Here is a 26,854-nt window from a genome sequence, read left to right on the forward strand (position 1 = left end):
GGCTCCAGGTGCGGAAGGCGACAGGCTCTGGAGCCTCAGGGGCTGCTGGGAGGGGGGTGTTCCCTTCCCTGTGTTCCCAGGGGGTTTGGGAGCTGCCGGCTGGCAGACGGGGAACCTCGGGGACGCTTTCGCTGTGCAACGGGACAGAGAACAAGCGGGATTTTGCAACTCTTGAGGGCCTGCAAACAAGGCGTGGCGAGTTCTCAAGGGCTTCTCCCGCGCCCAGTGTAGAGGGTGTCTATCAGCGCTGGTTACTCTCTGAAACGACAGGGCTGGGCCCTGTTCTGGGACGAGGGTGGGTGCACCAGGGAAGCCGCCAACTCCACACAATGAACCAAGCTCTTGCCTGAGTCCAGCCACAGCCTGCACAAGAGCTTGAGCTTAGGTAGCTGGGGAGGCTCCCAGCCCCTCGGAGACCTTGAACTCACGCCCAGGAAGTGAGGCGTCTGTTAGTAAGCGAGCCTCCAGCAGCAAGTCAGGTGTCAGACCCGCAGAGCCTGGGGTAGGGGTGGGGAGGGGACACAGGCCAGGGAATGGAGCACTTGCACAGCCAGCTGAGTTCTGAACCTGCTTCTGCGCTGATTCACGGTGTCGTCTCCGCGAGGGACCTGCCCACTCCGTGCTTCCTTTCTGTCCCCCGTGATACCGGAATACCAGTGATCGCTCTGAAGGACTCCCGAGATGTCTGTCAGGGTCAACCCCAAATGCCCTCTGACCCGACAGGAACCCGCACACCTTTCCAGTGCTGGAGTTCCAGCTTCCCCGGCAGCATCGGGGGCGACCGCGCGGGGCGGGTCCTTGTTGTCCCTTTGTCCCCCCCGCCCTGCGGGAGGCAGGACTCTGACTCGGTCTCCCTGATGAAATGCCGGAAGCTCAGACCAGTGAGTAACAGAGACGTGGTCCTGGGGCTCCTGAGGAGCTGCGGGCCCACTCAGTACCATCCTCGAAGGGACCCAGCACCCCAGGGCAGTGGACAGGATGCCTCTGTGGGGCCCCCCTCAGCAGGGAGTCCCTAGAAGGGGACCTCGAGGCCCCGAAGTCTGACTCCTGCAGACTCCTCCCTTCCTCCTGCTCAGGGGGGGCATCTGCAGAGGAGACGAATCTGGGGGAGATGTTAATTAGTTCTGACAAATTAATAAAGAAAGCCTAATTTATTCTCCGGATCTAATTTCCTTCCCTGTGCTTTATTTTCCTGCCCAACAAGCTGCTTGCTCAGGAAACCAAGGGAAAAAGGCAGTGGCGGCGGGGTCATCGGAAGACGGGTCCGGCCCAGATGAAGCTGCCCGCTCCTGCATGCACCCTCCCTGCACCGCCCCGCCCCTCCCCTCTGGTGCTCCGGGAAGCCAGCCCCCCCCCCCCACACTAAGCTGTCAAACCACTCCCAATTATCTCCCTCTATGCCCTCAGGCTCCAGGGGCGACAGTGTAGCAAGCTGGCGTTGACTCATTCTGTCACCAGCCTGCCCTGCTTGGGAAAATGCAATTTAATGAAGTCCAAAGGCAGGGCTGGGGCAGACGGGGTCCCAGGAAGAGGGTGGTGCTAGCCTGGGGATGGCAGATCATGTCCCCTTTCTGCGGTCCTCCGTCCGTCTGATAGGAGGTATCTCATCTTTGGTGCTCAGCCAAATGTCAGCAGGAGGGGTCGTCCCCTGCCTCCTCTCCCCTCTTCTGCAGCACTGAGCAACCCAGGCATTGACCTTCCCCGTAAGGGCCTCCACCTCCCTTGGCTGCCCGCTTTAATAGCGTATGGTCATGACAGCTCGGAAATTCTTCCCGCTGTTTAATCTTGATCGCTTCTGCTGAAAGGCAAGTGCGTGTCCCCAGGCCTTTTGATACAGAACCCGGGAGAGGGTCAGCCGCCGCCAGACACTTCCAGGCCAGGGTCGGGGAAGGAGGCCATCCGGGTGCTGGCAAGCCAGCTCTGGTGCTGGAGGACCGCGGGGGTCTTCCCTCTGGATTTGGGTTGGTTTGGGCCTGGCCTCACCACTCGCACCCTCCTGTTCTCTCTAGGTATAGAGCAGTGAGGCCCCAGCTCCAGGCTCCTGGGTTCAGATCCCAGCTCGGCCACCAGCTTGTGGATTGGCTTTAGACTGTGTTTGTTTCCTCTGTACACAAAAGAACAATGGTAGTAACTTCCTCCTAGGTCTCTGGGAAGATGGAACAGACTTGTGTGAGCAGAGCAGCAGGAGTGGAACCTGGCACAGAGAGAGTGCTCAGCAAACATCAGCTCGTGCAGCCGACGCCGCTGTGCCTGCCAGGCCCCTCGAAGACCCACGGTTCCTCTGGATGCCAGGCCCCCATACCTGCTCTTCCTTCTTCTTTTTTTTCTCTTTCTCCAGCATCCCTCATCCTTTAAGTCCCCCTAGACGGGGTCAAAGCTCCTTGCTGTGTGTGCCTGCCAGGCCATCCCCTTTGGCCACTGCTGCAACCGGTAAGAACTCACTTACGGTCTGTCCCCTACGAGACAGACCACAGCTCTGTAAGAACACTGCCGGTGCTTCTGGCTCGAGCTGGATCCCAGCACCCCGCCAGGCCCGCCCACAGCTCAATCACTCAAAGCCAATGATGGGCAGCGGGACTGCGAGGCCAGGGGCCATCATCGCTCCTTATGCCCCAGTAGAAAGGGTCTGGGATGGAAGCGGTTTGGAGAAATGCTCCTGGCAGAGATAGAGGGGGCCGGTTCTGAATACAAGCTTCCCTGCCTGGCTCCATTCTGGGTCCTACATGCTGGAGGCCCCAAAACTAGTTGGGAAGGGCTTTCCTGCTGGGTGCCAGAGACAGAGCAATGTCTCACAGCAAGGACAGTCAGACAACTCTAGATCTCAGAGGGCACTGGACTTGACCAAGTGCTGGAGGACCCCCGTGTGTCCTGCACACATCCGCCATGCGCCAAGGATGGGCCAGAAGAGACCGCAAAGGAACAACCCTCTCGCTGGACAGACAAGGATACTGGGGCCAGGCCCTGCCTAGGGGGACTTGGCCAGCAGGGGGCCGAGGCAGGGCTCCTAACTCTGATGCTCTTTCCCTGAAAGCATGCGTGGCTCACGGTAGCAAACCCACTTTCTGTCCAATTCTTGTATTTGATTCCCATCACCCTGGATTTCTGTTAAAGTCACTGCCCCGTTCAGTGCTCTCAGTGAGGTCCCAGAAGGATCAGTCACATACAGTGCAAGGCGCCAGGTTAAAACCAAGGTGTGCTAGGCTCTTCCAAACTGTCCACTCTGCTGCACCTAGGCCTCTTGTCCAAGACCAGTCCCTGTTCCCCGCAAATCTCCCAGACTCTGCTCCTTCGGGAAACCGGCCCGTGGGAGTGCCCCCAGCTCCTGGCTCGCCGACCCTGCCTTAGCACCCACTGGAAGGAGTGGCTACTCAAGGGCACATGGCGGGCATTCCTGGTTGCCATCATGTTTCTGCACGCGTGCTAGAGGGCAGGGAAGACTCCCTCCGGACCTTTCTCGGGACCACCCCAGTGTTTCTGGAGACGGAGAGAGCCCAGAGAAGGGAGAGAAGGGCTTCTGGGCACAGAGGGCCGTCCCCAGTGTAAAAGAGGTTCCCTGGACCCTTCTTCCATCTTTCCATCCATGATTTGGTTTCCTAAGCCGTGTGAGGGCTCAGAGCAGGTCTGAGTATACCCTGGAGCAAGGACAGGCCCGGGAGGTGCCAAGAACGCCCTGCCACAGACCCAGCTAGGAGGACCGATGCAGAAACGAGGCTGTGGATTCAGCTGTGTCCATAGGCATGCCAGGGACCGCGGCGAGGGGGTGCGAGGGGACCCAGCGGGGCCGGGACGAGAGCAGCACGGGGTCAGCAGGAGCAAGGCCAAGGTGCAGACTGCCCTTGGCCGTGGGTGGAGAGCTACTCCCAGGACGAGTCAGCACGCATCCCTGGCCCGAGGCTGGGGGAGGCCTCGGACATTCTTCCGCTCACAGCCTAGCGGGAGTTTCTGTGGCAAATGTAGGCAGCGACTGCGGAGCCAAGTGGGACTCTCCCTGAACTTTCCTCGAATATGAGACAGGGAAAACTACCCTGGCCTCTGCAGGCTACAAGGGGAGGGTTGGGGACCACTCACAGATGCTGTCATGCCATGCAGGAAGAGGGGGGGCACCTCCCAGGGGCAGAGGCAGGTCAGGCTAAGCTCCTGGAGCACACTGTGGGGGGCAGGTTTTTCAAGGAGACCATACGCGCGCCTGTGTGTGTGTGTGTGTGTGCGCGTGTGTGTGCGTGTATGTGTTTACAGAGGCCCATTTAAGATAAAGGGTGGCCAGGAAGGCCTCACTGAGAGGCGACATTTGAGGCAAGAATCAGGAGCCAACCATGGGTCTGTCTTGGAGAAGAATGTTCCAGGTGCTGAAGTTCCAGGTGGGAGTGTGCCTGGGAAGTGTGGCTGGTGTGGCTGGAGGGGAGGGAGGCAGAGACTGGAAGAAAGAGCCCAGGGTCCTCTGGGCAGGATGCAGGGAGAGCCACCAGAGTGTGCACAGGGGGGAGCACGGTATGGGCTAGCTCTGAGAGAACACGCTGGGAGAGGAGGCAGAGGCGCTAGGAGGGAGGCGACAGCAATCATCCGGGACATCTTAGCAGCCTCAGCAAAAGTGGGGAGGGAGAGCCAAGGCCCCAGGGGGAGGGGGGCAGCATCCAGGCCTCAGGAGCCCACCTCTCCCACCTCTCCAGGTGAGACAGCCGGTGCACGCACCCTCTTCCCACAGACAAGCTGTCCTCCAGTCATGGGCCTGAAAGGGAGGTGGGAGGGGCAGGGGTGAGGAGGAAGGGCCTGCACAAAACAATGGCCTTGAGCCAAGACAAGAGATGCTTGTTCCCCTTTATTTATGATGGTTGTTGGGAGACATAAAGCCAGCCCTCCCCCTCCTTCCACCTTTGCCTGCCATCCCCACCTCTTCCCTGGGCACAGGCTTTCCTCTGACACACAGAGATCAAATAACTTTTCACTCAAAGGGAAAGATACTATCTCCCCTTACAATTCAGCACCAACACCAGCAGACCGACATCCCCAGATTAAAAGGCAATTAGGCAGCTTTGTTTTTGCAGGGGCTGAAGGTCTGCCTGGCACCCTTCTTGGGAACTGGATCCCACTGTGGGGAGGGCCAGTGGCTCTGGTGACTCCCCACGGAGAAGGCTGCTGGCCCCGCCTGGGTCCCATCCCCAGCGCAGCCCCCAGGGGCAGGAAGGACACCCCCTCCCAACTGAGACACCACTGTAGCTTTTCTCTGTAGACCCTTGCCCTTGGAGAGTGAAGGCTAGGTGTGTGATCCCCCTCCCCCAAAATATAGTACTGATGGCTTTCAAGTCTATTTCAAAGAGACAGCATGGACCTGCCCCACCAGGGTTTCCAATCTTTTGGAAAGGACATAAAAGATGAGGAGAGAAGGGACTAGGGCTTCTTCACTTGGTTCACGGTGCTGATGGTGCACGTGGGGTCAAGGCCCACAGCCCCTTCCTAGCATCTATGTCCCATCTCATCGAATTTCTCCGGAGTGGGTAGTATCACCATTGTTTTCACGCTCAGTAGTTCAATATTCATAGAAGCAGAAACCAAGGGTCAGAGAGGCGGGGTAGGTTGTCCAAGGGCTCCCAGCTAGTATGTGGCAGGCAACCCCAATCCCTTCTGCCCTCAAGTCCTCCCCATGGGGCTGGCTGAGGAAGGGGAGGGTTTTAGATTCATCATTTGCCCTCCTAGAGTTTCCGTTGGCCAAGGACAGTGGGATCTTGGCCAGCCCTGCCAGCTGGGGTGGGTCAGGGGACGTCCATCCACCCGTAAGTGGTCCTTGAAGGATTCGGAGGTTTTCGTCAGGCACAGGTGCGAAGGCCACCATGCTTACCTTGTCATAAAACTCCCTGGGCAACTGGGCTCCTGCACCACCCCCCTCCGCCCCTAGCCTAAACATCGTTGTGTGCCTCCTCCCTCTCCCAGACTGGGCTCCCTCCCCCAGGATATTGTAGGCTCTCTCCTGCCTTTGGGTTTTGACATAAGCTGTTGTGTCTGCTGCGGGCACCCTCCTCTCCTGTACCCACCACTGCCCATTTCTAGCTAAGGACCACCTCTGCTCTCTTTTGCTGTCCCCCCTCCTTTTGCCAAAACTTCCACCCCATCTCTCATGCCAGCGACCACCGAGGTGCTCCAACAAAGGCCGTCTAACCAACGGAGGGGACGACCCCTCCCCACGTTCCCTACCTCTGAGAATCCACAAAGGCAGCTCTCAGACCCAGCCATACCACACCCCTCCCCCACCCCCCACCCTGCCACCCCGTCACTGCTAGGTCAGGTCGCCAAAACCTCCCCTCCTTTCCAGGTCCTTCTCCAGGGTCACCTCTCGCTGATAAAATCTACTGGCCCTGGCTTTCCTATTCCCCTCTCCCGTGCCAAGTGCATACTCCAAGTCCAGCACCGTGCCAGCCTCTCTTGGGCAGAAGTGACTGTGGTGGCAACAAGATGTGGGAGGGCAGAGGGAGAAGAAAGAATAAGGCACTTTCTTTTCCTTCGGAAGCTCCATCTAGCAGGGAACTCACCCATGCAAACAAACAATTACTGAGTTAAGTGTTGTGTTTTGTTTTTTGAAACTATGAACCCAAAGCCACGGGGGTCCAAGGAGACACGATCCTCAGGGTGATGGTCGACAGGAGAAGAGTGAGGTTTTTAGCTGGGTCCGACAGAACGAGCAGGAGTCCCTCAGAGAGAGAAGAGGGAACCAGAAGAGACAAGGTTGTCTGAAAGCCTGAAGGTTGCTAAGTGTTGCCTTATTGGTGCAGAGGTGAGCGCCAGGGAGATGTGCGTCAGCTGAGAAAGGGCTCTATCCACAAGGGTCTGCCTGTCCTCTAGCCACCGGGAGCCACCGACACTCCTTCGGCAGGGCAGTGATACCCGGAGAGGCACAGGACTGCTCTGTGAAAAGCACCGGCCACAAAAAGGCCACACAGTGTGATTCCATTGATGAAAAATGTCCAGAACAGGCAAATCCAGAGACGTGGAAGGTGATCGTGGTTGGCAGGGGTTGGGGTGGGGTGGCCGAGGGAAGAACGGGGAGTGGCCAAGAGTTTCTTTTTGGGGTGATGGAAACATTCTCTATCAGCAAGTGGTGATGGTCACCCAACTCTGTGAATGTACTAAACCCCACTGCAACTTTAAGTCGACTTTAAAGGGCAACTTTTAGGGCTGGTGAATTTCTACCTCGAGAAAAAAAGCAGAGGCCATGGAGTGGGATGGATGGTGGGAAGCCAGAGCCCACCCCTGCCCTGAGGGAGGCAGGCCGGCCACTAGGAGGCCTCTGCAAGGCTGCAGCACCCTCACACGGAGGGGTCCCTGCTCAGCACAGCTGCTCAGAGCCATGACCCGCTAGTGCCTGTCGAATTCCTCCCTCCCTTGGTCAGGAGGGATCCTGCTGGGCTGGAGCCCAGGGGAGAGATCCTGGGACCACCGCCCCACGGGGGGCTGCTCCCTCACTCCCATGGGCAAGAGGCATGGCTGGCACCTTGTTCCTGGGACCTGACCAACAGACAGGTTACTTGATCAAGGCACGCCATTTATTTCTGAAGACAGGCAGATCCCCTGGTAATAGAGCAGGCAGGGAAGAGGCTTTGCCATAGATGGGAAAATTAGGGCAGAAAATAACACCATGAAAACAGAAGTGTCCAGAAATAGGAGGGAAAGAGGCTTGCTCACATCCCAGTGTGTGAAGCCCTATCTGAGCTCCTGCACGTCTGAGACGGTCCCACGGAAGGGCCCCCCACGTTTTTCTGCTGGATTCCGAGCTCTTCGATGTGCCTGACATGTGGGGCGGGGGGGAGGGTGGGGGTGGGGGCTGGTCCTGAGTGTCCACAGCAGGGCTGTGAGGGACCACTCATTCCCAAGGGCTCCATTCTCAAAGCCCTGTCGCCTGGAAGGTCTGGGGACTGAGGTTCCCCAACACCTGGATGGGGAGGGGAGATGCATCAGCCATTAAAGTGGGTTGAAATTTCTGAGGCTTGTACCATGGTATGTGTGTGTGTGTGTGTGCATGTGCATGTGTGGCCCCCAGTTGAAGGAGATTTTGAGATGCCCGGATGGGGTGAGGAAGAGGTCTGGAGGCAGGGGAGACGGAGGCTTGAAAGTACAAGCAAACACCACAGGCTCTGATGTCCCCTGATTCCCCTTCCAGTCTCGGGGTGGCCAGAGGGTAGGGCCAGCTCCCCAGTCTACACAGGTAGCCGGTGCTTATGAATGAAAGCTGGAGGAAGCCCAAAGCAGCCTGAGAGAGCAGGAGGGTGATACCGGGGCTCCCGACTCCCTAGTGGGCAACAGAGAGCTTTATTCTTCCTCTGGGCTTGGGCCCCAGGGCAGGGCGGAGAGGAGAAGGCGAGGCAGAGCAGGTTGGAGGGGGAGGACCTCACTGATTTTTCCCAGCATCCCCCAGGCCACTTCTCTCACCACAAACCTCAGTCTCAAGCCACTTGGTTGTCATGGAAACAGGCGGAATAGAACAGATGGTCTCCACTAGTCAAATTCCAATTAAACAGGGCAGAGATGGATCGAGAAGGGGGTGTGAGGTGACGAGGCCACGGAGGGCTCTAGCCCCAAACCCAGCCCGCCCACCCCGGTCCACCCCACGATGAACAGGGAGCCCCTGGTCCCCTCCGGCAGACCAGGGGCTGCAGTCAGAAGGACATTCCGGGAGGTGGGTTGAGAAAGCTGCCCAGAGGAGAGTCACCACCCCGTCCCCTCTGTCCTTACCCCTTCTCAAAGGTGCAGGGGAGGACCGCAAGTTGAGGGCACACCACCGTAGAGAGGGGCAGTGCTGGGGGACACACGTTTAAATCTACAGGAACACTGGAAGAGAGACACACGCATGCGTATGTGTACACACAAGCACACTTGTGCAACACAATCGTGTGTCCGTGTATACACACATACATATGTGCCCCTTCGCAGGCTTGGAAGCACACTGAAGGCATGTGCGGAAAGTGAGGCAAAGCCATGAACCAGCCATGAACACTCTTAGAACAGTACAAAGAAAATGCTTTGGAAAACAGAGTAAGCAATTTATTTCCATTTATTTCATAAACATGCATTAAGAAAGTAGGAATTAGAAACACACACACACACACACCATGCGGTTCCAGGCTCAAGGACACAGGGCACAGTAACTAGTAGCACAATCACTGTGCTATGGCGGGAAGGCTCGCCGAGTGCCATGGAAATACCGGGGAGGAAATGATGAATTTGGGGCAGGGGATTAGAGAAGGGTCTTGAAGGACGAGAGGAAGCTGGCCAGGCCATGAGGCAGGGCCCCCACCAAGCAGAGGGACAGCGGGAACAAAGGAGGAAAGGTGGGAAGCAGCGTGCGCAGGGCACGAGCCCCTTGGGAGCGGGGTCTGGCCGCCATGCATGGAGGCTTGCCAAGTACACACACCTGCCTGAGGAAAACACACACCCGTGCACAACTTCACACTCGCAGCCACCGACCCCCCCCCCCACCTGGTTCCTAGGGCTTGATGCATAAGAGATACCTAGTAAATGTTAACTCCAGGAGAAAAGATGCTTTTGTTTGCTGCAAACACCATGAGGTGGGTACAGGAGGTGTCAGGAGAAAGGGAAGCGTCAGAAGTTTGCACATCTTGGCTACGGGGGTTACACAGAGTGCCAAGAACCCAGAGAGGTGTGCAGAAGAAGAAAGCTCATAGCTTGCTAGGGGCTGAGAAGGAGGGAAGCCGGCCAGCTCCCATCAGTTTACTGTGCATTTATGGAGCGCCTACTGTGTACAAGGCACTGAGTGAGAGCCTGCAGAGATCATAAGACTGAGGTCTCTCCTTCAAAGAGCTGTGCGTCTGGGGCGAGGGGAGGAGAGAAAGTACTAGACAGCATAGTAGGTTGCTACAGTGAGACCCTAGATCAGTGGTTCTCAACTGGGGTAACTCTGCCTCCCAGGGGACACTAAGCAATGTCTGAAGACATTTTTTATTGTCACACGGGGGAGGTGGGGGAGGACGCTGCTGGGATCTACTGGGTGGAGGCCAAACACCCCACAGCATACCTATAGCCCCACATAAAGAAGAATGATCTGGCCCCAAATGTCAGTGGTGCTGGCTGGGGTAGAGACACCCGGCGTAGACCACAGAGCCTGTCCTTAAGCCAGCAGCCTGCGAGAGCTTCAGACAGAGCGGGGGTGGGCAGGCGGCACAGGAACAGGGAGAAGCCCCCAGGATGTCTCTGAGGGTTCGGGTCCTGGGACTGGGGAGGTGTCCTGCAGAAATGAAACCACTAGGAACTGATGACAATCCAGATATCGGGGATGAAGGAGGAGTCCCAGCTCTAGTAAATGGGAGAATTTGGATTCCATCAGGAAAGCCGGCCTGGGGTGCCGTCAGGCCGAAATCAGACAGAACAGACTGGGGGATTGTTTGCGTAAGTCCAAAACCCTCCACAGGCCCTTCCCGGGCCCTCACATGGCCACAGGCCCCCATTCCCCATCTGCTCTTCCGTGGGCACCCCTGTATGGCCTTCCCCAGGCTGGCCCACTCACTCTCCTCTGCCATTTCAGTTATTCCCGCTCAGACACCCATGCCCCGTCCCAGCCTCAAGGTCACTTCCCCAGGGCAGCCTCTCCCAGGTTAGGGCTTGGTGGCCCCTTCACAGCCCTGTGCATGCTTGAACTGCTTGGAAAATTCTCAAACTGCTCTGCACATCAGTCCAGCCAGTCAGGAGGACACCTGTTTGGGGTACCACGGTGCATTACTACAAGCTCGTGGGAAGGATTTAAACAGGCAGGAGAGGCTCGCCAGGGCTCTGGCTTTGACCTTGCCTCCTTTCCCACCTCCCTATTCCCTGACCACTCAATTTAGAGAAACAGGTCTAGAAGGAGCTGTTCCGGTAGCCGTCAGGGTGGGGCAGCGCCCAGGACCCCGAAGGAGAGGCACGGAAGCCTGCAAAACCCAAGAGTACAGTTTCTAGCAGTTAGAGGTGAAAATGTCACCCAAATACCCCATCTCAAGGGCACACGGCCTCCCTCTCCTCCTTACCCCTGCACGGCCGATCCCGCTTCCATTTGGGGAGTGACCTGGTCTTCAAGTGCCCCCCTAAGGCACACGAGCCTCAGAATAAAGCCTTTCGCCTTAGTTTGAGCTGCTTAAAGTACTCCCCCCCCCCCCCCCCGACAGTACCTGGCATGTGCAGATAGCATCTGTTGACTTGCTGACCTCACCTCAAGGATGAGGGAGGCCTTCCCCACAGGGTCACCCCACGACCGAGCTGGCCAGCAGCAAGGTCTGCCAAGTGAGTCAGGAGGGGTCAGTGGCGCCACCCAGGAGAGCAGCTGGAGGGGACTTCTGGGGTGGTCGGTGGCAGGGCCTGCCCTTCCAGCCGGAAACATCCAGGGGCGTCCAAAGAGCCTGTGGGGGGAAGCCGGCTAAAGCAGGCCACTAATCTCTCTTGAAGATTAAATACCACACTCGCTTGCTCCTGAGGCCAGAAACCAGCTGGGGGAGGGGGCTGCCCAGGGCCAGGGTGTGGGTGGGGGAGGGGGAGCTGAAATTGGGGGAAAACCCACCAATGATTAACCAGAGCTACTAATTATTAACCAGCTAGACTCTTGGACTTGAGAGCCCCATTTCTGGCTTCACCCCTTCCGTGTCAAATCCCAAGCATCCTAGAACTCTGCACCCCGCCCCTCCCTCACCCCAGAGACTATCTCTCCAGCTTGGCCTTGCTCTTTATCTTCCAGTGACCCACCCAGTGGCTGTGGCTGGGGATAGTCAACCCCTACTCCCAGCCCCACCGAGGGTGCTGGCGCCGCCTGGGGCCACAGTGACGGAAACCGGACTTGGGCTAGGTCTGGATGACCCGAAGGCAGCCTCGTCCTTGGGATCCGTGCCCTCCTCACTTCCAATCCCAGCCCCCACGCCCACCCTACCCTCTGGAGGGTAGCTCCGCCCCTTAGATCTCCCTGTTTAGCCTCAAGGTTTGGCAAGGGGGCCTGCTCCCAAAGCTTCTGTTGGGGGGGGGTCTGATGATGGGGAGGGTGGGGAGGGTGGCAAGCCTGGGGGACGTGGGAGAAGGGGCTCTGGAGCTGAGCAGGGGAGAGGCATGTTGGGGCTCCAGAAGGAGGCTTTTGGGGTTACCTTTAGGATAAAGAGAAGCCCAGACTCTGCAGGAGCAAATGACTCCTTTAAGCAATGGCCAAGGGAATCCATGGCTAAGTCAGCCTCATCTGAGAAGCAGAGTGGGTGGGTCATAGTGGTCTGTGGCCCCGGGGTGACTTTGGTGCGGGCGAGGTGCCCGCAGGATGGCAGACGGTATCACAGCGTCTGTACCACAGGTGGGACGGTGGGGTGCCTCACCCTGCCACATGCCCTGGCTTGCCCTCCTAGTGCCGCGACTTGCCACGTAACTGCTGTCCCATGTCGTGAAATAATGGGCGACAGGAGAGGCTGCCAGGAGGTCACACCACATGGGCATCCCCTGTGGTGCGCTGCCTCCCATGGGGGACCCCGCCTGTCCCCATGAGGGCACAGGCTGCTGGGAGGAGGAGGGGCTGCTCCCGCTGTCTCCAGGGTGAAGAGAAGGCAGGCAGAGGGTCCAGCTCCTCACCCCCTCCCCACTGTCCTCTCTGTGCTCGGAATCTGGGCAATATGCTCCCTTTCTCAGGCCCTTCTCTCCCCATCACCAACTTAATTCCTTAATTCCCACTGGAGATAAGCGGATCTTTCACTGCAATTTATTGTTAATCCAAAGGAAAACAGGGGTGAGGGGGAGGTGGGAAAGCACGAGGGCGGCCAGCCGGCTCTGCCTCCTCCCCGGTCCCTGGATGGTTGCAGTGGCTGCTGCAGGATCCCAGGCCAAACCCCAGGGGGCACAGCAGCCCCCACTTGGGGCCCCACACCCGCTGCTGGAGATCTCAACCACCTGGTTCCATGGAGAGCGCTTAAGACGGCACGGTGGGTCAGAGTTGGCCAAAAGCACCCAGGGGAGAGAAGACCAAGAGTGGGGGACCCTCTGTAACCGCCGGAAGGACACCATGCACCAGATCAGATGTGCTCCCCACAAGCCCAAAGGAGGCAGAGATAGGAGTCAGGGCAGGGGAGGGGGGGCGGGGGTTGGGACTATGGGCATGCAGAGAAGAATCTGGGGCACTCAGAGCTGACAGGGCTTCTGTGCAGGGTGCTGAGTCTCCTGTCATCGGGGGTATTCATGCTGAAGCTGGATGTTCAACCAACCGGTGGGGATGGGGTCGAGGGGGTTTTAAGTGAATGGGTGTTTCATTATCCATTTTCCTTTCAGGGCCAGGATTCTCCTGACTTCCCCTGTCTATCCTCTCCTGCTTTCCCCTGCAGGGAGCGGGGTTACCCTCAGCTGATAGCCCAGCTGGGAGGCTCTTCCCAGATCTAGGGGCGGGAGGGAAACAAAGGGGCTCAGAAGCAGAGCCCGCCTTTAAGGGCGCAGGAGAAGCCAGGCCCGTACCCCGTCACACCTGTGCCTTCAGAGCCGAACAGGGAAGGCTTAGGAAGAGTGATAGGTTTACCTGGGCATTAGCCCACAAGGCCCCAGCTCCCTCTTCCCATCTCCCAGCCAGGCCACCCTGGGATGTCACCTGCTGTGTGTGAGGCCAGAGGGCAGATTCCATCCCTCCCCTGTGGGACTGGGGGCTCCAGGAGGGCCAAAGTTAAGCTCAGTGCTCACTCCCTGCTCCCCGCTCAGTGCAGGGCCCACGGGAGGCACTAGTGCCCACACTGTTGAGGGAATGCAGGAATGGACGTGTCCACCCCCCTTCTGCCACACACCCAGGGCAGAGGGATTCCCCCAAGTGCAGGTACCCAGCATGTTGGGCAGCCAGAAGCCTGCACATGGGGTTCCCTGGCTGAGGGCACATAACTCTTGCTTTCAACTACTCTTAAGGAAGGGAGCACAGGATAGCTCCAAAGAGCCACCAGCGGGCATCATCCGGGACCATCTGGAGGTGGGGGTGATTTTCCAGGAGCCCAGGGGCCTGTGTGGGTGATGTACCCTGCCCAGGTGGCAAAAAACCCAGCCGAGGGCCCCTGCAGTGTGCTGGGGCAGGCGTCCCAGCCCCAGGGAACCCACCTTCCCCTAGATGTGGGCTCCCTGGGCAAGCAGCAGCCACTAATACCCAGGTGGTGCGAAGATTGACTGTGCCAGGCACCACGCTCATCACACCACGCGGCTGTCTACTGCTTCTCAGCCTCTCGTCACCGCAGGCCCACCTTCCAGGGGGCAGGAACTCAAGTTCAGAGAAGGCAAGACACAGACCCGCATGTGGGTCTATGTAAGTAGTACAAGACGGAGACCACTCGGCACCCCCAACAAACGGGGGTTCAATATGCCGGGGAGAAGAGTCCAACCCGTTGTTTGGGATCCTACAGACAAAACAATGATCTGAGATTGACCTTCTGCATTCTCTAACTGGCGGCGGGGGGCAGTGCAGACCCTGCCAGGGACAGTCGTGGTCTTTGCCTGCCTCTTTACCTCCACTTCCTGCTCCCGCCCCCCAGTATCTAGGCTCTGCCCCTCCCCTGCAACTGGGGGAGAGCCCCCAACCTCCGTGGGGGGAAAGATGGCAATCGGGGTCTAATCAGGAGCAAACACACACACACACACACACACACACACACAGAGCACGTGACCTCACGTGTGCTCTCGCATGCGCAGGCGCACACACACACACACCATAAACCTCTCTCATACACACACAGAGGACATAAAAACACTTGTAAAGAAACACATAAAGCAGCACAAATTATCATTACGGCTTGAGCTGTGTACACAAGTGCCAGGGGGTAGGAGGGATGGACTGAGGATGGGAGAGTGGAATCGAGCCATTTCCTGGGCAGAGCGGGGGCACTGGTCCCCAGGCAAGCTGCCTGGTGGCCCTGTGGGCCCCTGCTCCAGGCTCCCTGGAGGGAAGGGGGAGCCACGGAGACCCTTCCCCTGTTACCGCCCCAGCTGTAGTGCCAGGGAGGGGTGCCGTGGGCTCCCTCCCCCATCGCCTCCCCCACCCCCAGGACAGGCAGGGAGGCCCCTCCTCTGATTCCCAGGAGGTGACTCAGGTTGGGAAGGGTGCCGGGTGGGCAGGAGCAGGCAGGGGACCGTTGCCTAAGTTCCCCAAAGACCCATCCATCAATCGAGCAGAGATAATCAGAGTGCTCAGCCGGTCCAGGACACTGATTACTCTCCGGGCACCATAAACACAGGGAATAAATCTGGGAAGGGGCAGGGTAGGAGGGCGTCTCGGCAGCAGGGCTGGCCACCCTGCCTGGGAAGGGAGAGGAGGCCCATCCATCATTCTGAGAGATGTAGCTATCTAGGCCAATGAGAGGAGGACAGTTCGGGGGGCGGGGGAGGTGGGCCATCATAATAAAATAATCCAGTGCACTGCGGCTGCTCTGCTCTGATCTTATTTACACTCGGGGGAAGCCTGGCCCTGCCTCCGCTCCAATTTTTACCCAGGAGCCACTGCAGAAGGCTTCTGCCATTGACTCAAGACTCTCGAAGGACGCCTGACCGCCAGGGTAGGGAAGAGGCAAAGGTGGGCCTCTGTAGGGCCTCTGCGGGGACATGTACTTCGTAGGTTTGCACAGGGGTCTGATGGGTCTTCAGGGCTCCATCCTACCCTTGCTTCCAAGCCCTTCCTGGGCACAGGGCAGACTCAGGAGCCAGTCGCCAAGCTCTGGCCTGTGTCTGGGCTGCAGAGGCTCTGCCATAATTCAAGCTAACGGAGCATGGGTAATCTAGAACAGCAGAGGGTCTAGGAGGAATTTCTTTTTGGCGTCGAAACGTATCAGCTGACTGTTTTGCAGCCCAGTTACCTTCCTAATTAAGCAAGTCTGGGAGGCCTAAGCCCATGTGGTGGCCTGCAGGGGTCAGGGTGTGCTGAGGGCAGCATTGGCCCTGGGACACCGTCGAAAGGACAATCTGCCTGTGAGCTATCTGGAGGTCACCCAGTCCTCTGCCACGACCCTTGGAAGCATCTTGATCTTTCTGCTCCCAGGGCCCTCTTCCCTGGGACAGTTCCCTAGGCTGTGTGTCTGCTGTGCCTCTATCCCCAGCCCCTGCTCTGAACCTGCCTGGGGCAGAGGAAGCACCAGGCCTTTCATCCCAGGGGATCAAAGCAGCCAGTACAGCTGAGCATCCTAAATCCTCCCCACCTCCCCAGATAGGGGCCCCTCCCTTGCCATCTTTTGGGAATCTCTGGGTGAGGGCAGGGGAGACCAGAACCTTCCAGAAGCTTAGGATAGGCTGACACAGGATCAGCTTGCTGAGCTGTGGACCCACCCAGAACCCAGGGCCAGCCTGGGAACACCGGCTGGGGGTAGTTCCCGGAGGCTTCTTTGAGAGAAGCTATTATTACCCCTGGCCCTAGTCTCATGGGGAAGCGTGGGAGGAGGCCCCCACGTGGCATCAGTGATGCCCCCAAGCTCAGGGGACGAGAGAGTGATGATATAGAGACATTTCTCTCCAGCCCAGCCACATCAATACCCCAAGACATAACAGTGACAGCAGTGGGACCTACCAGGAGTGTAATGATTGTGCTCCTAGAACCTGTAAGTCAGCAGAAGGACACAGCACTGAATGGCTACAGAGACTCTGGCAATAAGCACTGCTAACTCCCAGCAGCTTTCCCCTGCACCATCAAAGGCAACAGGGGTGTAAGCAATATGCAGGGGAGGTGGGCATTCTGGACACAGGGTCCTGTGCTACTCCAGCCTTGGCAAGCTGTCTCTCTCCATCACCGGTCCATCCAAGAGAGGCTGCTTAGCTAAGTGGTCTGATCATGGACATGGGGCCCGACTTCTTGGCTCTGCCACTTACTAGTTAGTAAGTCACTTGTGTGATTATGGGCAGGCTACCTAACCTCTGCGGGGTCTCATCTTTCCACGTGTAAAGTAAAAGGGAGAACAGAAGTATCTTTCACATGAGTTGTTAGGAACATTGTTATCACATGTAAGAAGTTTACCTAGTGTCTGCCTCCCCAAAGCACTCTCAACGGAAGTTCGTAATTACTATCATTGTCATCGGCTGTCCAAGCGACCCACCATGTATCCAGCTGGCATCTACTAGCAGGCCCTGATGTGGCCAAACCTGTCCTAGCCCTGGGGATACAGACATCCATCAGTAACGTACCTTGTCCCTTCGGAGCGCTCAGTCTCGGGGAGAAGAGAAACCCCGGGTCCGGATAACCATATAACAAGATGTGGAGTGGTTAATGGCACGGGGTGGCATGGATGAGCTGCGAGGGGGCTTTGGGATGGGAGAGGTCATCCCCAGCTGGAGGGGGGTGGGTGTCGTCAGAAGGCTCCGTGACAGAAGTGGCTCTCATGTCAGTATTTAGACAAGGAAGGCGGGTGAACAGGGGCACGCATACAGGGGTATGCGGCTGGGTGGGCCTGGCATGCGGGCAAGGGCAGCGAGACATGTCAGGCAGGGGGCAGCTGACAGATGCTCCCGTGCCTGTGAGTGTCTTTCTCACGTGTGCTTCAGGTGCATCGGTCCAGGAAGCCGTGTGGGCAGACACAAGCTGGGAGACAGGGGCTGCTGCTAGAGTCCCAGGAGCAAGGGCGTTGCAAGTAGTCCTTCTCGAGGTGGGGCCCACATCAAGTGGTGGCAAGGCTGGCTTGGCTCTGAGGCACCTTCTCGAACTTCCTCTGTCCTGGCAGCTGACGGCAATTGCCTGCAAGCCAGGACTGAGGGAGGGGGTGCTTGGGGTGCTGCTCAGGGTCCAGAGAATGGAGCACACAGGAGGCAGCCTCACCAGTCCCACTTGGGGCCTGCACCCCAGACCAGCGGTAGACTGGGGCCTTCCTGGGGAGCTCTAGGAGCCCACGCAGGTCTCCACTCCCCTTGCCTCCAGAGCCAGGCTGACTCTCGTCTGCCCAAACGGACCAGCCCTCCTATCTCCGCTGACTCACTTGGCGGGTACACCAGCTCATGAGCCAAAGCGTGGGCTGGCCTGCGTGACCCTCCATGGGAGCGCACAAGTGAGCTCGTGTGCCCGAAGAACCAGTTCTTTCCTCACTTTCCTCCACAAGACTGAGCTACCGAGACGGCGCAGGCTTCCCTTTGCTCTAGTCTTGTTTTTCACAGTGACTGAGCCCTGGTGGTATTCTGGTGACCGGCCCATATGCAACATTGCAGGGGAAAGAGAGATCCAGATAAAGCAGGAGGGAGAGGGGCACACAAGAGAGGAGAGGGGCTGTCAACAGGGACAGGCAAGAAAATTCCTGCTAGGCAAGAAATAATTCCGTCTTTGGTGGGGAGAATCCCAAGGGGGCAGCCACAACTCCATCACAGTCACCGTGGGCAAGTTACTCCACCTCTGGGAGGGACGTGAGACCAGCAAGTCCCTGCCAAGTGCATCTTTAGGGAAAGAAAGATGTTTCCACTGTGGGGTCCCCAGGCTTCCGCCCCCATCTTCTGGGCAGAAGGATGGGTCAGGATTCAGGCCAAGGTGGCTGGGAGGAATCCAGACTCCATCTTTGCAGCTAGTACGTGTCTCTTAGACCTAGGGGTGAGGGTGGGCTGCTGTCTCCTGCCCTCCAGAGGCCCTGTTCCCCAGAACGTGGTTTGCTGAGCTTCTCGGCCAGCTCCGGCCAGACAAAGCACACTCCTAGAGACAGCCCCGGGGTGTGGGAGCTGTGTCCTTCTCCCCTTCAGGCAAGCGATAGAATTAGGGGGCTCAAGGGGGCGGGAAGGAGTGTTTCCAACTTTGGGGAACACACAGTGTAGGAGGCCTTCCTCTTAAGCCCATAGATCGAACTCAAACTCCCAATGGGACATTCGTGTGCCCATGGCCACTGGCCTGTTTTGCTTCCTGGGCCACGCCTGCAGCCGTGTCCCAGCGGAGCTACCCGCCAGCGGAACTAATGTCCTCTAATGAGATCCGGGCCAGAGTGGCCGGGCGGGTTTTATTGTCTGTGGCTTGGTAATGAGACTCCTCATAAACTGGGAATGAAACTGGGGTCTGTGAGGACCAGAGCTGGGTGGGGAGTGGCCCAACAGAGGGAATCGGCTCTGCCTGCCAGATCTCAGCCCCTTCTCCTCTCTTGTGGCCTGTCCACAAGCTCTCTGAGCACTGCTCTCTACCCTCCCTCGCTCTCTGTCCTCCCTCAGGCTCCATGCTCAGATCTCAGGGCCCTGCCCATGGCTCAGGCCAGATCTCCAGGGCGTGATGCTCTAGCTTCCAGAAGGACACCCTTCCCTCCCCCACATCCCCAGCCCTCCCCCAGTTGTACAATTGCTAGGCATCGGGTACTGTGTGCTGACCTTGGCTCCATGGTCAGCTCCGGCTGGGCCACCCTCTGACCTACATCCTCTCTTAACCCTCACTTCCCTAGGGAGCTATGGCTTGTTATAGGGGGAGAGCGGTGGCGGCTGGTGAAGTACATGACCATCTCACTGGACCTGTTCTATCGTGGCCCGGTTCAACCTCTGCTGTGTGCCCACGCAGCCTGTTTCAGCTCCCTCATCTCCTGGCCTGGGAGTCCAAGACCCGGCTCCTAACGTGGCCACACTGGCTTGAGCTCGTCAGCAAATTACTACACTGACTCACTTTCCTCATCTGTAAAATGGAAAGGCCCAGGGATACCTTTCACGTGGGGTTACTAGGAGGATCCACTGGAACCATGAGCTGTCTAGAGGGCCACATTTTTATTATGAGAGGTAAAAGGACCCCATCTGCAATGGGAGAAACTGGAAGGGGCTTTTCTGCCAGTGGGAAGTGGGGGACGCCAGGAGTGATTCTCGATCCGGCTGTGCCCTCCTGCCAGAGGAGTGGCCTGCTGGAGAGAGGGCCCAGGGGCCCGCCCTCTCCCCAAATGCGGGATTTTGAAGGAAGGCAGGGGCTGAGTCCCCGGCCCTCTCTGCCACCCTGGCTTCTACCAAAGGCAGAGCTCCAGATGGGCAACAGAGCCTCACTGGGCCATAGCCAGGGAGTGAGGGAGGTGCCCAGCGGGACCCCTGGAGACGTGCAGCAGAACGAAGCCTACACGGCACCTGATGCGCGTGTGCCTGAGTCCATGACCACCAGGGTTGGGCTCATGCAGGTGCCTGGAGCCCACCAGGCCACCTAAGCCCCCAGGGAAACTGCAGCCCCCACCATTGTTTCCAGGTGGGGCAGTGAGGTCAGCACCGGGCAGGCAGTGGAGTGGCTCTTCCAGGGGAGCACAGAGGTGGCACTGCCCCACTGGCAGATGCAGAGGGGGTCGGGACCTTGCGGAGGGACAGAGAGTGGGAGCAGCCACCACTTTGCTGCCCGTTTATCACACGCCTGGCAATGCACTCAGCACTTTTCATCCATTACTGTCAATCTAATCTTCTGCTGTACTCACAGAAACCCACTGTACAGATGCGGAAAACTGAGGCCTATGAAGTAAACTTAAGCGTGTCTACTCAGCTAGCAATTCGTGGAGCTGGGATTCAAACCCAGCCCACCCACTGCACTTTGCTGGGCGGCAGAGATGGGGCACTCTCCAGGCCATGGGGAGAGGAAGCAAGCCGTCTGCCATTCTCTCTTGACTAGGGCCTGGGATCACTGCTTTTGTCTTGCCCTAGAGACCATGAAAGACACAGATCCCATGAGCTCCTGAGAATACGTAACACTGCCCCCCTTCCCTATCCAAGAATAAACCTTGGGATTATCCATTGCCCTAAAGAGCCTACAGCCTGCCACAGGAAGACTTTCTCTGTGTCCTTATTGGGTCTCTCCTGTTGCCCTAAGTTTGCCTCTCCTAGGGAAAAGGGTCAAGATGTTAGGCTTGACGCATTTTCTTTCCATCTATCTCTTCCCTCTCCCCACCTCCAAGTCAGCACATACACTCCAGAGCTTCAAGGGTTAACTGGACTAAAGGGTGTTATCTCCAACTTGGGGCATTCCCTCTGCAAGGTGATCCCTGCTCAGATCTTAAGTTACCTCCTGCCCCAGCCAGCACATCTGCTGCTGGCTGGAAGACTTGGTCTCTATGGAGAGGGGTGGGCATCACGGGGGAGAAGCAACTGCCAGCCGACCTGGGGCACAGGGTCCCAGGCTCCCAGATTGAGCCCTCTTTGACTTCCACTAAGGGGGCTCCTGAGTTCTGCTGCACAAATCAGGGTGTCTCCAGGCACATGTATGTTGCTGACCTAGGCACACATATGGTTCTGCAGGGTGATTTATGGAAGACCAAAGCCCACTCTCATGCCCCTTTTCAAATGCTCAGAGTATGCCACCTTTCCCCACCAGATGATCCCCTTGCTCCCCAAGTATTCATACTGGAAGCAAAGGTGCCAAATCAGTAGCTGAAAAACCTATCTCCCAGGGCCCCTCCCAGCCTTGCAGGGATCTCCAGAAGCTGGGGGACAAGCCAGGCCCCAGAGAGCAGCAGGTTCTGGATGCTATCTGCCAGGGAGACAAGAGAGCAAAGTCTCTCCATGGGAGCCTCTCCCTGTGAGCATGCGGAGGTCCTAAAAGGACCTTTCTAAAACCAAGGACAGAATAGGAACAGCATCCAGTGTAGAGGCTGCTCACCCCACAAAGGATGTGATGGCCCATCTAGGAAGGAGCTGGCTGAGGACAAATCCTAGGTCTCTTCCCAAAATCACCTCTTGGGCACTCTGACAACGACACAGGTTATTGTCAAGGCACAGAGCCACTCACAAAATCCAAGTTGGAAAGATGTAAGTAATCAGTTACATGTGAATATCCACCTGATGTCTATTTATGGCCCCAGTCCCCAGGTGATCCACACAATATTGGTGAAAAATATCTCCTTGCCCTCGAGCCCATCTGTGGGTCTGCACGGGCACAAAGCATTGTAAATCACCAACACAAGCACACAAAGCCTTGCACACGCATGTGCGTGTACCCACTCGACACTGACGGCGAGACAACATGCAGACTGTTGGCACCATTATAGCCTAAGTCCCACAGCTAGCTAGGGGCCATCCCAGCCCGGCACCCAGGCCAACATGCAAAGTTAAAAAAAAAAAAAAAATCCAAGCAGACAACACAACAACAGGAAAACAGGTGAATACACAGGCCCCCTCTCTGTCTGTCTCTGCCCCAGGTAGGAGCCATTCAAGGTGCCAGGTTCACCAGGAAAGATACAATCAGGAAAATCGAAGGTATATTCACACCTCCCTTGGGTGCTTTCTGTTTGTGCTGAACAATGAACATCAGTCAGCTGCTAAACAATGGCAGTACAGCAGACACGGCGGCCGGGGCAGACCCTCTGCCCGGACCCCCCACCCCTTGCCCTGGCCCACTGGCTCAGCCGTTAGCACTGGGGTTCTGCGGGCTGATGTCACCATCCTGGCAGTGTTCAACAGGGGCCTGGGTCAAGAAGTGGCCAACGAGGTAGATTCATTGTGCAAAGCTGGGCGGCAGAGACGGGAACTAATACCATGCTTTTGGCCAGCAATGGACCACAAGGGGCTGCCCCCCCGGCCCCCCAGAGCCACAGGTATTCAGGCTCAGAGATGCCTTCTCAGCTGCTCTGCCAGGGCTGCGGGGCCCAGGCTCTGCACTGTCTTCTGTCCTCCAGCTGTGCCTCTCCAGCTCAGAAGCTGATTCCGAGACACTCTCCATGGCACAGCGGCCCAGGGACTGCTGTCACACATGCAATAACCCCCAGGACAGCAGAATGGGTTTGGCCACAGTGTCCAGCCCAGCAAGCCGGAGTACAGGGCTATCTGTGAGGAATGGGGAGAGAGGGAAAGAGCCCAGCAGCTCTGACACTCCGAGTTTCGAAGGAAACAACCTTCTGGGAGCTCTGCACGGACTGCAGAGAAGGGGTGTGTGGCAGCCGCAGCATCGGGACAGGTCTTCTGAGGGTGTGCCTGACACCTGGGGTGTGTGTTCCCTTTCTAGACAAAAGGTTTGGGGAAGCCAATTAGGGAGGGTGTGGTGTAGGTGGGACACCAGCTCTGCGCACCTGCTTCAAAGGCAGGTTCTCTGCCTCCTCCCTGGGGCTTCTCCTGGCCCTCTTTAGGGTGCAGCCCAGAGTCCCCCTGGCCCTCTCCTGGGAGTTAACCTGTAGGAACCACAGACTGTTATCTCAGAAGCTCATGGGACTTCACTGCCCAGCCTGGGAGTAAAGTCTGTGTTGTAAAAACATAATTCTGTGTTTACACGTCAATAGCAGATTGGGAGTGGGGTGTGTGTGTGTGTGTGTGTGTGTGTGTTTTAGCCAGGGGGCCATCATTCACACTGGGGGCTGCCCTCACCTGCTTTCCCCCAGAGGGGTCCTCTGGTCTGTGCTCCCTGACACAGCTAAAAAGAACCCAGAAAAGAGCATCAGGCTGGCAAGTCCCCAGAGAGGAGATGCAGCAAGCACTCAGGAGGGAGCTGGCAGGGGTGTGGAAAGCGGGGTGTGGGCAGGCCTACTGGCCTCCATCTAAGTGTCAGATGGGCACCATCACACCCACCTGCCTCCCTCTGTAAGGGACCAGGCAAAGGGTATAGGAGTGCTGGGCGCCCCGATGCCAGCCAGCCACGACAATGATAGTCAAGGTGCGCTTATGAAGTGCCTGTCTGAGCTGGGGTTCTGGGTCTGCCTCCTACCCCTCAATCTGGATTTTTGGTACAGGGAGTGTCTACACTAGAGCCAGGTTGAGGGTGCCATCTCCCTGGCCCCACTTCCTGAGCGGGGTGGAGCAGGGCAGGCGTCCAATGCTCCCTCCAAGAAGGAATTAACCACGGTGGTGTATCACAAAGCTGGGGGAAGAGAACAACCAAAGGAGGGGAGGCAGGGGGTGAGTTCATTCTTTTCCCCCAAACCTTCCCACTCTTTGTCCGACCAGAATTAGGTTAACCCCTGGTGTGCCTGATCAATGACAACTCTCCCAAAGCTGTCTTTCCCTAGAATCTGGTGTAGACACTATGCAGTTAAGGGTTCCCAGAAGCCCCAACCCCCAGGGGCCCGAGGAGTCCTAGGCAGGGCCAGAGCTCTGCTCCTGCTGGCTTCCCAGGAGGTCCAGTGTGAGAGGAAGACCTTAATTCCCCATGACCACCCTGCCACGGAAGGGACTAGTCAGGGCCCTGGAAATGGGCAGTGCCCCCACCCCCACACACCTAGCAAGGCAGCACCCCACAGGCTGTAGGGGTGGGGGAACCTTTGTGCTGGCTTCTACAAAGTGCTTACGATGCCATCGGCCACTCGGCGAGATCTGTGGAGCCCTGGCAGTAAGCTGGTGGCAGAAGGGGTACAGAATTGAATACGAGACCAGATTCCTGCCTTCCAGTGGGGGCACACGAGCTCCGCAACTCTGGCAGCCAGCTGGGCAACCCCGGGGGTAACACACTAGCCCAGGAGTCTGCTGCATCGTGGGCATCTCCAAGGGACTGCTGCCAGAGGGAGTGGAGATCCTATATTGTCCCCCACGCGGAGCTGGTCTCTCTGTACTCTGACCCCTAATTCTGCCACCCTAAGGCCAGACCACGTGCTCCAGCCAAGCCCCCTCCCTCCCCCACCGAAACCCCATCTAGCCCCAGGAGAAGGTCCTCTCAGGTTTCTTCCCAGAGGGATGGAGGAACCCCGACCCCCACCCAGCGCTGGTGTCACCAGCCACCGTGGGAGTCAGGCAGCTTCCCCAGGACACAAAGGGTTAAACCCAGGCGAGGGGACTCGTCGGATTTGCCTCCTAAACGCATTTTCCAGTTGATTCCCCAGCACAATACGCGCCGGCCGGTCCTGGCCTCCGCCCCCCCCCCCCCCATGGGCCAGCGCGGGCCACCCCAGTGTCGGGCGTCGGGTTAACCCCTCGGCCGCCGGCACCTCGAGGAAGGACACGAGGGGCATCCTCGGGAAAGTGGGTCATGCAGCCACCTGGCTGGCACCAAGCCCGGCGCTTCCTCCGGGAGGAGCCCCCAAACTGCGAGCAGAGTTCGGAGGCGAAGTCGCCCGCGCAAGGCCGGGAGGCTGCGAGCCCGCGCTGCTCGGGCCTCACCCACCCGGAGAGGAACCGCAGGTGAGCGAGAAGCTGCCTCTGACGCAGGAGCGGGCTCTCGGCGCCCGCGTGGGGCTGCGTGGGGCGGGAGGGGGCCCGAGCGCGCGAAGCCGTCAGGCGAAGGGGCCAGGGGCAGAGACGAAGCTTCCCGCCGCCCTCCAGACCCACAGCCCAGGAGCTCCGAGACTGACGCCCTCCCCCTGGGGCTGTTGTCTCATACTCCGAGACGGCGATTACGGTGATTATTTTGCATTTATGTAACATACAGTGTTTCCAAACTGCTCCCCGAGCTGAGAGCTGGTTATTAAATAAATAGAACGCTATTACATATTATTATTTTTGTGGAAAACTGAGCGGAGAAAGTGCTTTCTTGCTACACAGAGACGTGCATCCAACCGCTTCCCCGCAGGGCAGGCTGCTGGGCTTCTCATCCTCTCTTTCTCCGCCGTGCCACCCGCACCCCCCTCACCTAAGCCGTGACCCAACTTTTCTGGCTCCTTTCGCTGCCTATAACCCAGACGTGCCCGCCATCCAGCTCCCAGCCCCGGGAAGGCACTGGATAGTGGGGAAGAAAAAGGCAAAAACGGAACGCGCTTACCTGGGAAGAAGAATGCGGTCAAGCCGAGAGCGAGTCCCCACCAGCGTCCAGCGCCGCCCGCAAGCCCCATCCGAGCCATCGGGGGCCGGGGGTCCGGCGAGAGGGGCCGCGAGGAGAGCGCTCCCCGCGCTCCAGAAACCAGTCCGGAAGACGAAGGCCGATTGCTGCCGGCCGGCGGGCGCTCCGAGGATCCAGGTCAGCCGCAGCCGTCGGCCGGGGCGGGGTGGGCTGGGTGCGATCGGCGCGGGCCCCGGGCCGCCGGCGGCTCAGAGGCTTGGTGGATGCCCGCCGCAAGTTGCAGGAGTCATGCCCCCTTCTCCTCCTCCGCTCTCCTCCCCGCGCCGGTCCCCGCCCTCTTCTTCCACGCAGAGCCGGGCTGGGGAGAGGGACCCACCCCCGGCGCGCCCGGCTGCCCGGCTGCGCGGCGCGGGCTCCCGGCCCCTGGCGCGCTCACGCCCTCCCGCTCGGCTCCAACTTGCAGGCGTCCATGGCCGGCCGTCCTCCGAGGGCGGCGGGCGGGCGGGCGGCGCGGTGGGCTCGGGGCCCAGGCGGCTGGCGGGCGGGCGCGCGGCTCGGCGGCTGGGGCGGTGCGGCTCCGAGCGCGGAGGGGCCAGCCGGGTGCGCCGCGCGTCTCCCCACACCCACCCCGCGCCGCCGCCGCCGCTGCCGCTGCTCGCGCTGCCGGGTCCCGGCGATCCGCAACAATGTGCAGCTGCCCGGGCGCCGACTCGCGCCGCGCTCGCCGCTCTCGCTCTTTCTCTCACTCGCCGAGCTCCAGCCTCTCAGCCGCTCTCGCCGTGATGTCAGACCGAGGGGGAGGGGCCAGCGTTAACCCCCTCCTGGCTCCCGACGCGCCGCCAGCGCCGGCCCGGCCCGGCCCGACCGCGCGCCCCTTCCGGCCCCCGGCGGAGGCGGGTCCCCAGCGAGGGCGGCGGGGGTCTGCGGAGGCCCACTGGCTCCGGAGGCGCCCCTTCGGCCGCCTTCCCGCCTGCGCAGGGCGAGAGGGCTAGCCGCCCTCCTCCTCGCTGACAAAGGGAGGCAGTGACCCCTAGCGGCGGGCGTGGGGGGCGAGGCTGCTGGGTGAGGGTGGAGTTAAGATGGGGCGGGGGAGGGGGCGCGTTGCGGGGGGGGGGGGGGGGAGTGGGCCGTGGAGGAGGGAGCGTGCAGTATGGAGACTACTGGATCTGGCAAAGTCCAGCAGAAAGGGCTTCTACAGGCCCTCTACTCCAACCTTAGCCCCATTTTACAGATGCGGAAACAAAGGCCCAGAGGAGGGGAAGGACACTCGCTCAGGGGCACAAGGGCAGAAAGTGGCCAGCCGACTTGGAACTGGAACCCCAC

General features: G+C 58.8%; 1 protein-coding gene across 1 annotated transcript in view; it reads right to left on the bottom strand.

Moving 5' to 3' along the window:
- Positions 1-26,348, bottom strand: part of NECTIN1 (nectin cell adhesion molecule 1) — a 62,189-nt gene extending 35,841 nt beyond the window's left edge. The window contains exon 1 of the mRNA XM_059183415.1: positions 25,514-26,348. Within this exon, the coding sequence (XP_059039398.1) occupies positions 25,514-25,592 (79 nt within the window). The 5' untranslated portion in view covers positions 25,593-26,348. The remainder of the gene's footprint in view (positions 1-25,513) is intronic.
- Positions 26,349-26,854: the final 506 nt, after the last annotated feature.

Source organism: Mustela lutreola, chromosome 1 (assembly GCF_030435805.1).
Source record: "Mustela lutreola isolate mMusLut2 chromosome 1, mMusLut2.pri, whole genome shotgun sequence".
NCBI lineage: Eukaryota > Metazoa > Chordata > Mammalia > Carnivora > Mustelidae > Mustela > Mustela lutreola.